At 43.0% G+C, this 15667-nt stretch overlaps 2 protein-coding genes across 4 annotated transcripts in view; one reads left to right on the plus strand and one right to left on the minus strand.

Annotated features, from left to right (window-relative positions):
* si:ch211-269k10.4 (uncharacterized protein LOC100150242 homolog) overlaps positions 1-7262 on the plus strand; it is an 8745-nt gene extending 1483 nt beyond the window's left edge. For 2 of the 3 annotated variants that reach the window (XM_042316323.1, XM_042316322.1), the window contains exons 3-6: positions 3975-4094; positions 4540-4596; positions 5157-5276; positions 5412-7262. In XM_042316323.1, the coding sequence (XP_042172257.1) occupies positions 3975-4094; positions 4540-4596; positions 5157-5276; positions 5412-5510 (396 nt within the window). In that variant the 3' untranslated portion in view covers positions 5511-7262. Of the gene's footprint in view, positions 1-3974; positions 4095-4539; positions 4617-5156; positions 5277-5411 lie in introns of all 3 variants that reach the window. The other variant, XR_006082490.1, reaches the window with a different exon arrangement.
* Positions 7263-9251: 1989 nt separating this feature from the next.
* zgc:158766 (uncharacterized protein LOC100009641 homolog) overlaps positions 9252-15667 on the minus strand; it is a 97534-nt gene continuing 91118 nt past the window's right edge. Inside the window, 4 exon segments of the mRNA XM_042316316.1 lie at positions 9252-9389; positions 10572-10651; positions 13996-14252; positions 14785-15075. Of these exon segments, the coding sequence (XP_042172250.1) occupies positions 10607-10651; positions 13996-14252; positions 14785-15075 (593 nt within the window). The 3' untranslated portion in view covers positions 9252-9389; positions 10572-10606.

Consider the following 15667-nt stretch of genomic DNA (forward strand, 5'->3'; position numbering starts at 1 on the left):
GAGCTCTATATAATCTATGGGCATAGATACTAAGAGCTCTATATAATCTATGGGCATAGCCGTGGGAAGTAGTTTGAGGGTGGGGGTGCTGTCACTTTTTCACCGACTACGGGACTAGTAAAGGCCCAGCACTAATTCTGTGATTTAAAAAAAATACATGCACTACCGGTCAGAAGATGTAGAACACCTACTCATTCAAGGGTTTTTCTTTATTTTTACTATTTTCCACATTGTAGAATAATAGCACATATGGAATCACATAGTAACCAAAAAAGTGTTAAACAAATCAAAATATATTTTATATTTGAGATTCTTCAAAGTAGCCACCCTTTGCCTTGATGAAAGCTTTGCACACTCTTGGCATTCTCTCAACCAGCTTCATGAGGTAGTCATGAATGCATTTCAATTAACAGATGTGTCTTCTTAAAAGTTAATTTGTGGAATTTCTTTCCTTTTTAATGTGTTTGAGCCAATCAGTTGTGTTGTGACAAGGTAGGAATGGTATACAGAATATAGTCCTATTTGGTGAAAGACCAAGTCCATATTATGGCAAGAACATCTCAAATAAGCAAAGAGAAACGACAGTCCATCATTACTTTATGACATGAAGGTCAGTCAATACGGAAAATGTCAAGAACTTTGAAAGTTTCTTCAAGTGCATTCGCAAAAACCATCAAGCTCTGTGATGAAACTGTCTCTAATGAGGACCGCCACAGAAAAGCAAGACCCAGAGTTACCTCTGCTGCAGAGGATAAGTTCATTAGAGTTACCAGCCTCAGAAATTGCAGCCCAAATAAATGCTTCACAGAGTTCAAGTAACAGACACAACTCAACATCAACTGTTCAGAGGAGACTGTGTGAATCAGGCCTTCATGGTCGAATTGCTGCAAAGAAACCACTACTAAAGGACACCAATAATAAGAAGAGACTTGCTTGGGCCAAGAAACACAAGCAATGGACATTAGACCAGTGGAAATCTGTCCTTTAACCCAACGTAGGAGAAAGGAGAAATGAAGAAAAACCCTTGAATGAGTAGGTGTTCTAAAACTTGTGACCGGTAGTGTAGATACTGTATATATACAGTATCAGTCAAATGTTTGGACACACCTTCTCATTCAAGGGTTTTTCTTTATTTTTACTATTTTCTACATATACGTACAGTATATATATATATATATATATATATATTTTTTTTAAACATTTTTTTATTTTTTATTTATTATTCCGAGTTTTCAAGGGGTACTGCAACACCCTCAGCACCCCTACTTCCTATGGCTATGTCTATTGGTACGACTCAGAGACAGGCCTTTACAGTGTCTCTGTTATATGTTAAGTGGACATGCACAGGGGAATTTCTAAGAGGAACTAATGCAATTATTGGTATGTTTGTTCATGAGAGAAGTGTGAAAGTCTATTTTGAATGGGAAACTGTTAACCAAACCTTTTTCTTTTAATATAATGTATACTGTCTCATGAGTTCTCATGGTTCCAGGCGTGCATGAATGCCCATCTCAAGTTTATGGATAGTTTAGTCTCCATAGTTTGGACCTGTGTGATATTTAAATACCTTATCATGTCAGTCCTGTATTATACACTGAGATATTAAATACCTTATCATGTCAGTCCTGTATTATACACTGAGATATTTAAATACCTTATCATGTCAGTCCTGTATTATACACTGAGATATTAAATACCTTATCATGGCAGTCCTGTATTATACACTGAGATATTAAATACCTTATCATGGCAGTCTGTATTATACACTGAGATATTTAAATACCTTATCATGGCAGTACACTGATATAAATATACACTGTATTATACAGATATTAAATACCTTATCATGTATAATACACTGTGATATTTAAATACCTTATCATGTCAGTCTGTATTATACACTGAGATATTTAAATACCTGATCATGTATTATACACTGAGATATTTAAATACCTTATCATGGCAGTCTGTATTATACACTGAGATATTTAAATACCTGATCATGTATTATACACTGAGATATTTAAATACCTTATCATGGCAGTCTGTATTATACACTGAGATATTTAAATACCTTATCATGGCAGTCTGTATTATACACTGTGATATTTAAATACCTTATCATGGCAGTCTGTATTATACACTGAGATATTAAATACCTTATCATGGCAGTCCTGTATTATACACTGTGATATTTAAATACCTTATCATGTATTATACACTGTGATATTTAAATACCTTATCATGTAATATACACTGTGATATTTAAATACCTTATCATGTAATATACACTGTGATATTTAAATACCTTATCATGGCAGTCTGTATTATACACTGTGATATTTAAATACCTTATCATGTCAGTCTGTATTATACACTGTGATATTAAATACCTTATCATGGCAGTCTGTATTATACACTGAGATATTAAATACCTTATCATGGCAGTCCTGTATTATACACTGTGATATTTAAATACCTGATCATGTAATATACACTGTGATATTTAAATAAATATACACTGTGATATTTATCAGTCTGTATTATACACTGAGATATTTAAATACCTTATCATGTCAGTCCTGTATTATACACTCATATTTAAATACCTTATATACACTGTGATATTTAAATACCTTATCATGTAATATACACTGTGAGCAGGATAGAGATAAATAATGACACTGTTTAAATGAAACATATACACAGATAATAAATCTCTGTCCTAACTATTAAGATTATGACACTGTAAATATATGACAGCATATAAATAGTCAGGATGTAATAAATAAATAAATAAATAATATAAAATATGACAGGACTGTGTAACACAAATATAAAAATGTTTTAAAATACAATAAATATATGACAGGACTGTGTAACAGCTAACTATATAAATATATGACAGGACTGTGTAACAGCTAACTATATAAATATATGACAGGACTGTGTAACAGCTAACTATATAAATATATGACAGGACTGTGTAACAGTTAACTATATAAATATATGACAGGACTGTGTAACAGCTAACTATATAAATATATGACAGGACTGTGTAACAGCTAACTATATAAATATATGACAGGACTGTGTAACAGCTAACTATATAAATATATGACAGGACTGTGTAACAGCTAACTATATAAATATATGACAGGACTGTGTAACAGTTAACTATATAAATATATGACAGGACTGTGTAACAGTTAACTATATAAATATATGACAGGACTGTGTAACAGCTAACTATATAAATATATGACAGGACTGTGTAACAGCTAACTATATAAATATATGACAGGACTGTGTAACAGCTAACTATATAAATATATGACAGGACTGTGTAACAGCTAACTATATAAATATATGACAGGACTGTGTAACAGTTAACTATATAAATATATGACAGGACTGTGTAACAGTTAACTATATAAATATATGACAGGACTGTGTAACAGCTAACTATATAAATATATGACAGGACTGTGTAACAGGAGTTAACTATATAAATATATGACAGGACTGTGTAACAGCTAACTATATAAATATATGACAGGACTGTGTAACAGCTAACTATATAAATATATGACAGGACTGTGTAACAGTTAACTATATAAATATATGACAGGACTGTGTAACAGCTAACTATATAAATATATGACAGGACTGTGTAACAGCTAACTATATAAATATATGACAGGACTGTGTAACAGCTAACTATATAAATATATGACAGGACTGTGTAACAGCTAACTATATAAATATATGACAGGACTGTGTAACAGCTAACTATATAAATATATGACAGGACTGTGTAACAGCTAACTATATAAATATATTAATATATATTAATTTAAAGAAGTGTATGTTTAGTTAGACCGGTCTTGCTTTTAGTGATGCATTTCACAGAAAACATATTTATGGATGATCATTTTCAAAGGTTAATTTGTGAGGGTTTGTGTTTGCAACAGTCTTTGCAGATGACGAGCGGTCTACTCAGTGTTGCAGTCGGAGTTGTGTTTGCTGCCACTCGGGATGCGAGCCAGTCCCTTTTAACCACGTTCAGAGTCGCGCCCTTCACTGGACTACTAGTGAGTAGCGGTAGCATTGTCTTTTAATCGTTACATCTTATTTGTTTAAACGTCGAGGATCCCTTTGGAAATACTGAAAGTCTTCTGATGAAGGTTTTCAAGAGTACTACTCTGGGGTCAAATTCACAGCTTGTTGGATGCATATATTGTTTTTACCGACAATTCAATAGCATTGACTGTAATTTAAGGGTGAATATGTTTTACACAAAATTCTGAATGTCATATTCTCATTTCAGTGTATAATATACTGATCATGTAACTATCACTAAATTATAATTTAAGCAATTAAGTCAAATCAATTAGTAAAAAACTGTTCAGCCAAATTTCTGTTCATTAAGCAATAGTAAAATATTGATTAACACGCTTATAAAACCTATTGATAATTGCTGTCAATGTGAGGACCATTAAATGTGATCCTTCTCTTCTCCCTCTTCTCTCTCCTCAGTTCTTCATCGCTGGGTTGTTATCCAACCTGTTGTTCAAATTCCCCAGACTATTACCTGTGAGTCAATAGTTTTACCTGTGAGTCAATAGTTTTACCTGTAAGTCAATAGTTTTACCTGTGAGTCAATAGTTTTACCTGTGAGTCAATAGTTTTACCTGTGAGTCAATAGTTTTACCTGTGAGTCAATAGTTTTACCTGTGAGTCAATAGTTTTACCTGTGAGTCAAATGCAGAAATACCCAGCGGGCAAAACAGGTTGAACTACAACCAGATTAACGTAATAATCGCCTGCATTGGAACCAGTTTTGCCCCCTGGGTAGATTAGATTAAGATAGATTAGTTTAGATTAGAAAACCTTTACACAATAAAATGTACATTGGAATACAGACAAAATTACAAATTAAAAAACAACAGATCAGCAAGGAGATAAATGTTTTAATTGATTAAAGATTAAAACATTTGTTAATACATTGACTGTTCTGATATTCATGTTTAAATTAGACTGGATTTACGACAAACCTTGATTGAATCCTTGGCTTTGAAGAGTTTTATTTCATGTTGACACACAGTAGCCGATAGTAGAAGATCCATGTAACGCTCTGTCTTATGAACCGGTAGGTCTGCCTGTGTGTCAACATCGGCAGCATGGTCGTAGCAGTAGTTGGAGGAGTGTTGATATGCGTTGATTTGGGCATGGACATGCCTACCTGGAATCACAATGTTCAACATCATATAAAGGTAATTAGTTGTAAAAGTAGATTATTTTTTTCTCATCAAAGTTGACGTAGTGTAGTAATGGGATATGGCAGCATCCTGCTTGATGAAGGTCTGTCCCTGACACTTTTCTTTTGACTATTTGTGTTTCGGTAACAGCTGGAGGTGCTGATGCTCTGTGTGTTGGTCATGGAGGTGACCCTCTCTGCTGTCCTCTCCTTCTGGATCCGGGGAGCGAAACGCAGCCATTCACTGTGAACTGTTATCTGTCTGCCAGCTATTCATGGACGACCACATCCAAATATATTGACGTTTAAAAAATGAAATGATAGTGAGCGAGGATGACAATGGGGAAACATATGCTGTGTCAAAGGGCAGCGCCCGCAGTAAAGGGACTTATCATTATAATGTCATCTCTACTTGACTGTAAATGAACTAACATCTGAATTTCCAGGATAGAGAGTACTCTAAAAACGGTGTAGCTTTGACCATCAGTATGTGCCTGAATGTATGAGAAAGTACAGCAGCCTCAGATACCTTTACCCACAATCCAGCCTATGTAGGCCAGCGGTGAGTCCTCATCAAGGGGCTTGACTCACCGCCCCTACACCGATCTGTGGGTTTTAGAGTACTGTCTCAACCTCGGTGATTGCCTGCCTGCCTGCCTGCCTGCCTGCCTGCCTGCCTGCCTGCCTGCCTGCCTGCCTGCCTGCCTGCCTGCCTCCATGCCTGCCTGCCTGCCTGCCTATCTGCCTGCTACGAGTCCTGTCTGTGTGGTTCTTTCTGACCAGATTGGTTGTGGTCTAACTCTGCTGCGTAGCTACACACACACACACACACGCATGCAAACACACAGCGTAGCTACACACTCCACTCAGACTGAGAACAACAGTCTTGTGGTCAAAACTAGTATGCGTCCCAAATGGAACCCTATTCCCTATTTAGTGCATAACTATCATTAGCGTTGCCTCCTCATTGGTTCGTTGTTCCCTATTTCAACCAGTATCAGTTCTTCCTGTGTGACTCTATCTATCTCAGTGTGTGTGTTTGCAGGGGTCTGTTTGTGGTTAATGATAAGAGTGTGTCTGTATCTAGCAGTAGCTTTAGGCGCTAACTGTAAAGGCTGACAGCATCAGTACATAGCTTAAGCCTACCAGTTGACAGTTTGACACAGAGACAGTTTGAAACAAAGCCCCCTGTTGTTGTTGTTTTCAACTGCTCACATTTGGTCATCTAACAGACTGTTATCCAGAGAGAGTGCTTTGTCTTGCTCGCGTCAAACACTGTAATTGTTGTTTGAGTAAAAATCATTTCCATATTAGGCATTGGGAAAAAGCTGAAGTAATCATGTCAGATGTAGCTGTGGTGCTAAACATTAAAGAGCTTTTTAATATCCTGTTTAATACTCTGCACAGAGAGACACATAGTACTGGTAACGATAAGAACAGCCAGAGAGACACATAGTACTGGTAACGATAAGAACAGCCAGAGAGACACATAGTACTGGTAACGATAAGAACAGCCAGAGAGACACATAGTACTGGTAACGATAAGAACAGCCAGAGAGACACATAGTACTGGTAACGATAAGAACAGCCAGAGAGACACATAGTACTGGTAACGATAAGAACAGCCAGAGAGACACATAGTACTGGTAACGATAAGAACAGCCAGAGACACATAGTACTGGTAACGATAAGAACAGCCAGAGAGACACATAGTACTGGTAACGATAAGAACAGCCAGAGAGACACATAGTACTGGTAACGATAAGAACAGCCAGAGAGACACATAGTACTGGTAACGATAAGAACAGCCAGAGAGACACATAGTACTGGTAACGATAAGAACAGCCAGAGAGACACATAGTACTGGTAACGATAAGAACAGCCAGAGAGACACATAGTACTGGTAACGATAAGAACAGCCAGAGAGACACATAGTACTGGTAACGATAAGAACAGCCAGGGAGACACATAGTACTGGTAACGATAAGAACAGCCAGAGAGACAGGGAAATGTCACTTGTTTTGACGCCTCGGTCACACCGACAGCGTCATTGCGCAAAATCTTACGCAGCATCATCTGGATATGTGGGTAACAAAAGTTCAACATTCACCTTTCTGCTACCATTTCTGTCAAGCCGACTACACATACAGTTTGATGCATAAGTTTGATTAAGTTCTATAAATCCAACGCACCACACAGAACGCACTGCAACTGCCTCGGCAAGGCAATGCTGCAGGACAAACGCAGCTTTTCATTGGAAATGAATGTAGTTCGGGTGGACCAAAATGCAATGATACTGTCGGTGTGATGGAGGCGTTAATTAACAGAATAGCTGGTAGTGAATCCCCACTAACGTCTGTCTGGCTGTCTGCTGAATAGCTGGTAGTGAATCCCCACTAGCGTCTGTCTGGCTGTCTGCTGAAAAGCTGGTAGTGAATCCCCACTAGCGTCTGTCTGGCTGTCTGCTGAATAGCTGGTAGTGAATCCCCACTAACGTCTGTCTGGCTGTCTGCTGAATAGCTGGTAGTGAATCCCCACTAGCGTCTGTCTGGCTGTCTGCTGAATAGCTGGTAGTGAATCCCCACTAGCGTCTGTCTGGCTGTCTGCTGAATAGCTGGTAGTGAATCCCCACTAGCGTCTGTCTGGCTGTCTGCTGAATAGCTGGTAGTGAATCCCCACTAGCGTCTGTCTGGCTGTCTGCTGAATAGCTGGTAGTGAATCCCCACTAGCGTCTGTCTGGCTGTCTGCTGAATAGCTGGTAGTGAATCCCCACTAGCGTCTGTCTGGCTGTCTGCTGAATAGCTGGTAGTGAATCCCCACTAGCGTCTGTCTGGCTGTCTGCTGAGTACTTTCCATCTGTTTGCTTCCTTGAATAAAACATAATAAAACAAATCTTCTACATTATAAACAGTGATACATATCTAGTTCATTCAAACACATATACAGTCAGAACGCGACGTACCAGCATTGGTGAAACTATTTCTTTAAGTACTGCATACATAGCAATGTTACATTTTCAATACATCCTTATGAAATGCCAAAGGCCATCGGTCTCAAAGGTGAGTGTCTGTTGCTGTCAGAGTGGTCTGTTGTTGTCAGAGTGGTCTGTTGTGTGTCTGCTGTCGGAGTGGTCTGTTGTGTGTCTGTTGTCAGAGTGGTATTTTGTCAGAGTGGTCTGTTGTGTGTCTGTTGTCAGAGTGGTCTGTTGTGTGTGTTGTCAGAGTGGTATTTTGTTAGAGTGGTCTGTTGTGTGTCTGTTGTCAGAGTGGTCTGGTATGTGTCTAATGTCAGAGAGGTCTGTTGTGTGTCTGTTGTCAGAGTGGTATTTTGTTAGAGTGGTCTGTTGTGTGTCTGTTGTCAGAGTGGTCTGTTATGTGTCTGTTGTTTTCAGAATCCAGTAGAGTCCAGTAAAGACCAGTAGAGTCCAGTAGAGACACAGTAGAGACACAGTAGAGTCCAGTCAAGAGTCCAGTGAAGAGTCCAGTAGAGTCCAGTAGAGACCAGTAGAGACACAGTAGAGACCAGTAGAGTCCAGTAGAGACCAGTAGAGACACAGTAGTCCCGTAGATACACAGTAGAGTCCAGTAGAGTCCAGTAGATACACAGTAGATTCCAGTAGAGTCCAGTGGAGACAGAGTGGAGACCAGTAGTCCAGTAGAGTTCAGTAGAGACACAGTAGAGTCCAGAGAGACCAGTAGAATCCAGTAGAGTCCAGTCAAGACACAGTAGAGTCCAGTGGAAACCGAGTGGAGACCAGTAGTCCAGTAGAGTCCAGTAGAGACACAGTAGAGTCCAGTAGAGACACAGTAGAGTCCAGTAGAGACCAGTAGTCCAGAGAGACCAGTAGAATCCAGTAGAGTCCAGTGGAGACACAGTAGAGTCCAGTGGAGACCGAGTGGAGACCAGTAGTCCAGTAGAGTCCAGTAGAGACACAGTAGAGTCCAGTAGAGACCAGTAGAGTCCAGTAGAGACACAGTAGATTCCAGTAGAGACACAGTAGAGTCCAGTAGAGACACAGTAGAGTGCCCAGTGTTACAGGCGTCACTGGGCATGCTTAACAGGATAGCTTCCTCATTCAAGTCCTTACTGATCATCCGTAACACCAGTTCTCAGTGCAGTGGCATCACAGCTAGAAGAGGAAGACACATTGACAGGGTTAACAAAAAGGATTTACAAACTGTCAAACATTGTAAATGTCCAACCCCAACTGTCTGGTTACTAACTGAGCTAGAGAAAGGTTGATTTAACATGACTGTCTAACATCTAGACTGTACATCTATTGATTAGGCTCATTTGACGTCTTATGACTGTAAGAGTAGATGATTACAATGTAGCACTGTCATAACTTTTTATTATAACAGATTTCTGCACCAATGATCTGCTGCCCCCTAGCTGCTGAGCTGAGGTATAAACAACAAGTGAACCTATCACCAATTATCTGCTGCCCCCTAGCTGCTGAGCTGAGGTATAAACAACAAGTGAACCTATCACCAATTATCTGCTGCCCCCTAGCTGCTGAGCTGTGGGATGAACAACAAGTGAACCTATCACCAATGATCTGCTGCCCCCTAGCTGCTGAGCTGAGGGATGAACAACAAGTGAACCTTTTAACATAATGACCGTGCATCAACAACGCCAACGAAAGCAGAACAAACATACAGCTATGTAACATGCTATAGCACACATGGCAGAAGGACACAGAGGAGCATGAGACATGAGACCTGAGACATGAGACATGAGACCAGAGACCAGAGACATGAGACCTGAGACCTGAGACCTGAGACATGAGACCTGAGACATGAGACATGAGACATGAGACATGAGACCTGAGACCAGAGACCAGAGACCAGAGACATGAGACATGAGACATGAGACCTGAGACCTGAGACCTGAGACGGACCAGAGAACCCAAAAGCTTGACACAACAAATCATCCATCACTAGGACACGGAGTGTTAACTGGTCAGGTCACATGGTCAGGGGAAACTCCTGGACCAACACAGCAGTCATTTAACCCTAGCAGGACACTGCCATGCATCCACACACACACACACACACACACACACACACACACACACACACACACACACACACACACACACACACACACACACACACACACACACACACACACACACACACACACACACACACACACACACACACACACACACACACAAAGCATGTTTGCACACAGATTTGTATTCATGGTACTGACAGAGGGAGATCCCCACAGTTGTTAATGAGGCTGTGAACCAAACAGAACACCACGACACAGACCACGCTCACTCTGGCCAGACCCAATTACTTACTGAGCTAAACAGCCCTCTCTCTCTCGCTCTGTGGGTCAGACCACTGTAGAGAGGCCTATTGTAATATGAGAGGTCTTGCTCTGGCAAAAACAAAACAACACACAAAATGCTGGTGAGAGAGAAACCAGGGAGAGCCAATGGCTGCAATGTTCACTCTTCACTCCACTGGAATGACATGACTGATTGGACAGGATGATATTGGATGACAGTGGGTGGGTTAGGAAACCTGATTGGACAGGATGATGTTGGATGACAGTGGGTGGGTTAGGACACCTGATTGGACAGGATGATATTGGATGACAGTGGGTGGGTTAGGAAACCTGATTGGACAGGATGATATTGGATGACAGTGGGTGGGTTAGGAAACCTGATTGGACAGGATGATGTTGGATGACAGTGGGTGGGTTAGGAAACCTGATTGGACAGGATGATATTGGATGACAGTGGGTGGGTTAGGAAACCTGATTGGACAGGATGATGTTGGATGACAGTGGGTGGGTTAGGAAACCTGATTGGACAGGATGATATTGGATGACAGTGGGTGGGTTAGGAAACCTGATTGGACAGGATGATGTTGGATGACAGTGGGTGGGTTAGGAAACCTGATTGGACAGGATGATGTTGGATGACAGTGGGTGGGTTAGGAAACCTGATTGGACAGGATGATGTTGGATGACAGTGGGTGGGTGGGTTAGGAAACCTGATTGGACAGAATGATGTTGGATGACAGTGGGTGGGTTAGGAAACCTGATTGGACAGGATGATGTTGGATGACAGTGGGTGGGTTAGGAAACCTGATTGGACAGAATGATGTTGGATGACAGTGGGTGGGTTAGGAAACCTGATTGGACAGGATGATGTTGGATGACAGTGGGTGGGTTAGGAAACCTGATTGGACAGGATGATGTTGGATGACAGTGGGTGGGTTAGGAAACCTGATTGGACAGGATGATGTTGGATGACAGTGGGTGGGTGGGTTAGGAAACCTGATTGGACAGGATGATGTTGGATGACAGAGGGTGGGTTAGGAAACCTGATTGGACAGGATGATGTTGGATGACAGAGGGTGGGTTAGGACACCTGAATGGACAGGATGATGTTGGATGACAGTGGGTGGGTTAGGACACCTGAATGGACAGGATGATGTTGGATGACAGTGGGTGGGTTAGGACACCTGAATGGACAGGATGATGTTGGATGACAGTGGGTGGGTTAGGACACCTGAATGGACAGGATGATGTTGGATGACAGTGGGTGGGTTAGGACACCTGAATGGACAGGATGATGTTGGATGACAGTGGGTGGGTTAGGACACCTGATTGGACAGGATGATGGATGATGTTGAAACCTGATTGACAGGATGATGTTGGATGACAGTGGTTGGGTTAGGAAACCTGATTGGACAGGATGATGTTGGATGACAGAGGGTGGGTTAGGACACCTGAATGGACAGGATGATGTTGGATGACAGAGGGTGGGTTAGGACACCTGAATGGACAGGATGATGTTGGATGACAGTGGGTGGGTTAGGACACCTGAATGGACAGGATGATGTTGGATGACAGTGGGTGGGTTAGGAAACCTGATTGGACAGGATGATGTTGGATGACAGAGGGTGGGTTAGGACACCTGAATGGACAGGATGATGTTGGATGACAGAGGGTGGGTTAGGACACCTGAATGGACAGGATGATGTTGGATGACAGTGGGTGGGTTAGGACACCTGAATGGACAGGATGATGTTGGATGACAGTGGGTGGGTTAGGAAACCTGATTGGACAGGATGATGTTGGATGACAGTGGGTGGGTTAGGAAACCTGATTGGACAGGATGATGTTGGATGACAGTGGGTGGGTGGGTTAGGAAACCTGATTGGACAGGATGATGTTGGATGACAGAGGGTGGGTTAGGACACCTGAATGGACAGGATGATGTTGGATGACAGTGGGTGGGTTAGGAAACCTGAATGGACAGGATGATGTTGGATGACAGTGGGTGGGTTAGGAAACCTGAATGGACAGGATGATGTTGGATGACAGTGGGTGGGTTAGGACACCTGAATGGACAGGATGATGTTGGATGACAGTGGGTGGGTTAGGACACCTGATTGGACAGGATGATGTTGGATGACAGTGGGTGGGTTAGGACACCTGAATGGACAGGATGATGTTGGATGACAGTGGGTGGGTTAGGAAACCTGATTGGACAGGATGATGTTGGATGACAGTGGGTGGGTTAGGACACCTGAATGGACAGGATGATGTTGGATGACAGTGGGTGGGTTAGGAAACCTGATTGGACAGGATGATGTTGGATGACAGTGGGTGGGTTAGGACACCTGAATGGACAGGATGATGTTGGATGACAGTGGGTGGGTTAGGACACCTGAATGGACAGGATGATGTTGGATGACAGTGGGTGGGTTAGGACACCTGAATGGACAGGATGATGTTGGATGACAGTGGGTGGGTTAGGACACCTGAATGGACAGGATGATGTTGGATGACAGAGGGTGGGTTAGGACACCTGAATGGACAGGATGATGTTGGATGACAGTGGGTGGGTTAGGACACCTGAATGGACAGGATGATGTTGGATGACAGTGGGTGGGTGGGTTAGGACACCTGAATGGACAGGATGATGTTGGATGACAGAGGGTGGGTTAGGACACCTGAATGGACAGGATGATGTTGGATGACAGTGGGTGGGTGGGTTAGGACACCTGAATGGACAGGATGATGTTGGATGACAGTGGGTGGGTGGGTTAGGACACCTGAATGGACAGGATGATGTTGGATGACAGAGGGTGGGTTAGGACATCTGAATGGACAGGATGATGTTGGATGACAGTGGGTGGGTTAGGACACCTGAATGGACAGGATGATGTTGGATGACAGTGGGTGGGTTAGGACACCTGAATGGACAGGATGATGTTGGATGACAGTGGGTGGGTTAGGACACCTGAATGGACAGGATGATGTTGGATGACAGTGGGTGGGTTAGGACACCTGAATGGACAGGATGATGTTGGATGACAGTGGGTGGGTTAGGACACCTGAATGGACAGGATGATGTTGGATGACAGTGGGTGGGTTAGGACACCTCTGAATAAACAGAATCATTCATGTCCTAGTGTATAAAAACCTTCAGAAGATACTTCACTTCAACAGAGAGTATTCAGCAATCAGCGCAAGAACAGAGATATTTTACTGACCCACCAGCCCTGGGTTCAAATACTATTTGAAATCTTTTCATGACTTTGAGCGTTTGTTCTAGTCTGCCTTAAGTGCTTGGGACTATTCTAATAATCCATTAAACCAAGCAAGATCAATCAAGCACAGATTAACTATTTGAAATGATTTCATAAACTTAAACTTGTCTACACAATGTCACTATTATGTGTAAAAACCACCATTCTACTCACTGCTGTGATGAAGGTGCTGCCCTGGGCTTGGAGGACCTGGTCCTTAGGGAACAGGGCTGGGGGAGGGGCCATCTGAGGGTGGGAGGAGCCGGGAGGCGTGGACGAACACAGGAAGGAGGAAGTGGAGTTGCTGGGTAAGGCGTCGATGATGATGTTGGGGCGGCCGTGGCCTGGGATGGGGAGGGAGAGGCTGCTCAGCCCCGTCACACTGTCACTGGAGGTAGACTGGGACGATGTCTCCCCAGAGCTCTCTGTGACTGTTGGACAACACACAGAAGATACAATAGTCATTTAGTTTAGGAAGACTTTCAGTGAGACTTTCAGGGGGACTTTCAGGGAGACTTTCAGGGGGACAGAGAGGAACAGGACCACAGTTTCAAAGAGGAATTAGACATCCTTAGTAATGTGACAGGGACAGTAAGACACTTTAAGATGAGGACATGGGATGCATACCAGATGACTCCCTATATAGTGCACTACGGTTGACCAAGACTTATAGGGCTCTGGTTAAATGTAGTGCACTAAATAGAGAAGAGGGTGCCATTTGGGTTTCAGACATGGATACCTGTTAGGGCCTGCCTGTCACTCACTCAGTCAGTCACTCACTCACTCACTCATAGAAGGCTGCCTGCCTGTCACTCACTCACTCATAGAAGGCTGTCTGTCACTCACTCACTCACTCACTCACTCACTCACTCACTCACTCACTCACTCACTCACTCACTCACTCACTCACTCACTCACTCACTCACTCACTCACTCACTCACAGAAGGCTGCCTGTCACTCACTCATAGAAGGCTGGCTGCCCGTGTCCTGCTCCAGCTCGTCCTCCTCAATGCAGTCGTAGGGCCAGTGGCTGAAGGAGGGTACGCTGCCCAGAGGGTAGGGGTGCTGGTGGGCGTGGGGGTGCTGGTGAGCAGGCGAGGGGTACAGGTGCAGGTTGAGGGAGCCCAGCAGTGAGGAAGAGGACTGGGAGGAGGAAGAGGAGGTGCTACTGTTGGAGATGGTGGAGTGAGGCCGCTTAAAGGGCGTGGAGTGGTCGAAGGAGGACACCGCGATGGACGCCCTGGTCCTGGACTCTGGAGGGAGAGAGGGAAAGATTGGGTAGAGAACATGAACATTTCACTGTACACATTTCTATCTATGGATCATGTCTCCATGGAAGGAGGTCTCAGGCTACTCCGGGACAACCACAGAATACAGGAGGTATCAGGCCACTCCGGGACAACCACAGAATACAGGAGGTGTCAGGCTACTCTGGGACAACGACAGAACACAGGAGGTATCAGGCAACTCCGGGACAACCACAGAATACAAGAGTTTTCAAGCTACTCCGGGACAACCACAGAATACGGAGGTATCAGGCTACTCCGGGACAACCACAGAATACAGGAGGTATCAGGCTACTCCGGGACAGTGACAGAATACAGGAGGTATCAGGCTACTCTGGGACAGTGACAGAATACAGGAGGTATCAGGCTACTCCGGGACAACCACAGAATACAGGAGGTATCAGGCTACTCCGGGACAACCACAGAACACAGTTCTGAAGAGTATACACACAACATTGTCAGTGACGTAACGTTAGAGGAGAGGACAGTACACTAGCCAGACAGTCAGTCTAGCATGGGGTAATGCAGAGCACGTTCCTATTCTTCCTCTTGTTTGTCT

The sequence above is a fragment of the Oncorhynchus tshawytscha genome, unplaced genomic scaffold, assembly GCF_018296145.1.
Source record: "Oncorhynchus tshawytscha isolate Ot180627B unplaced genomic scaffold, Otsh_v2.0 Un_contig_842_pilon_pilon, whole genome shotgun sequence".
Taxonomy (NCBI): Eukaryota; Metazoa; Chordata; class Actinopteri; order Salmoniformes; family Salmonidae; genus Oncorhynchus; species Oncorhynchus tshawytscha.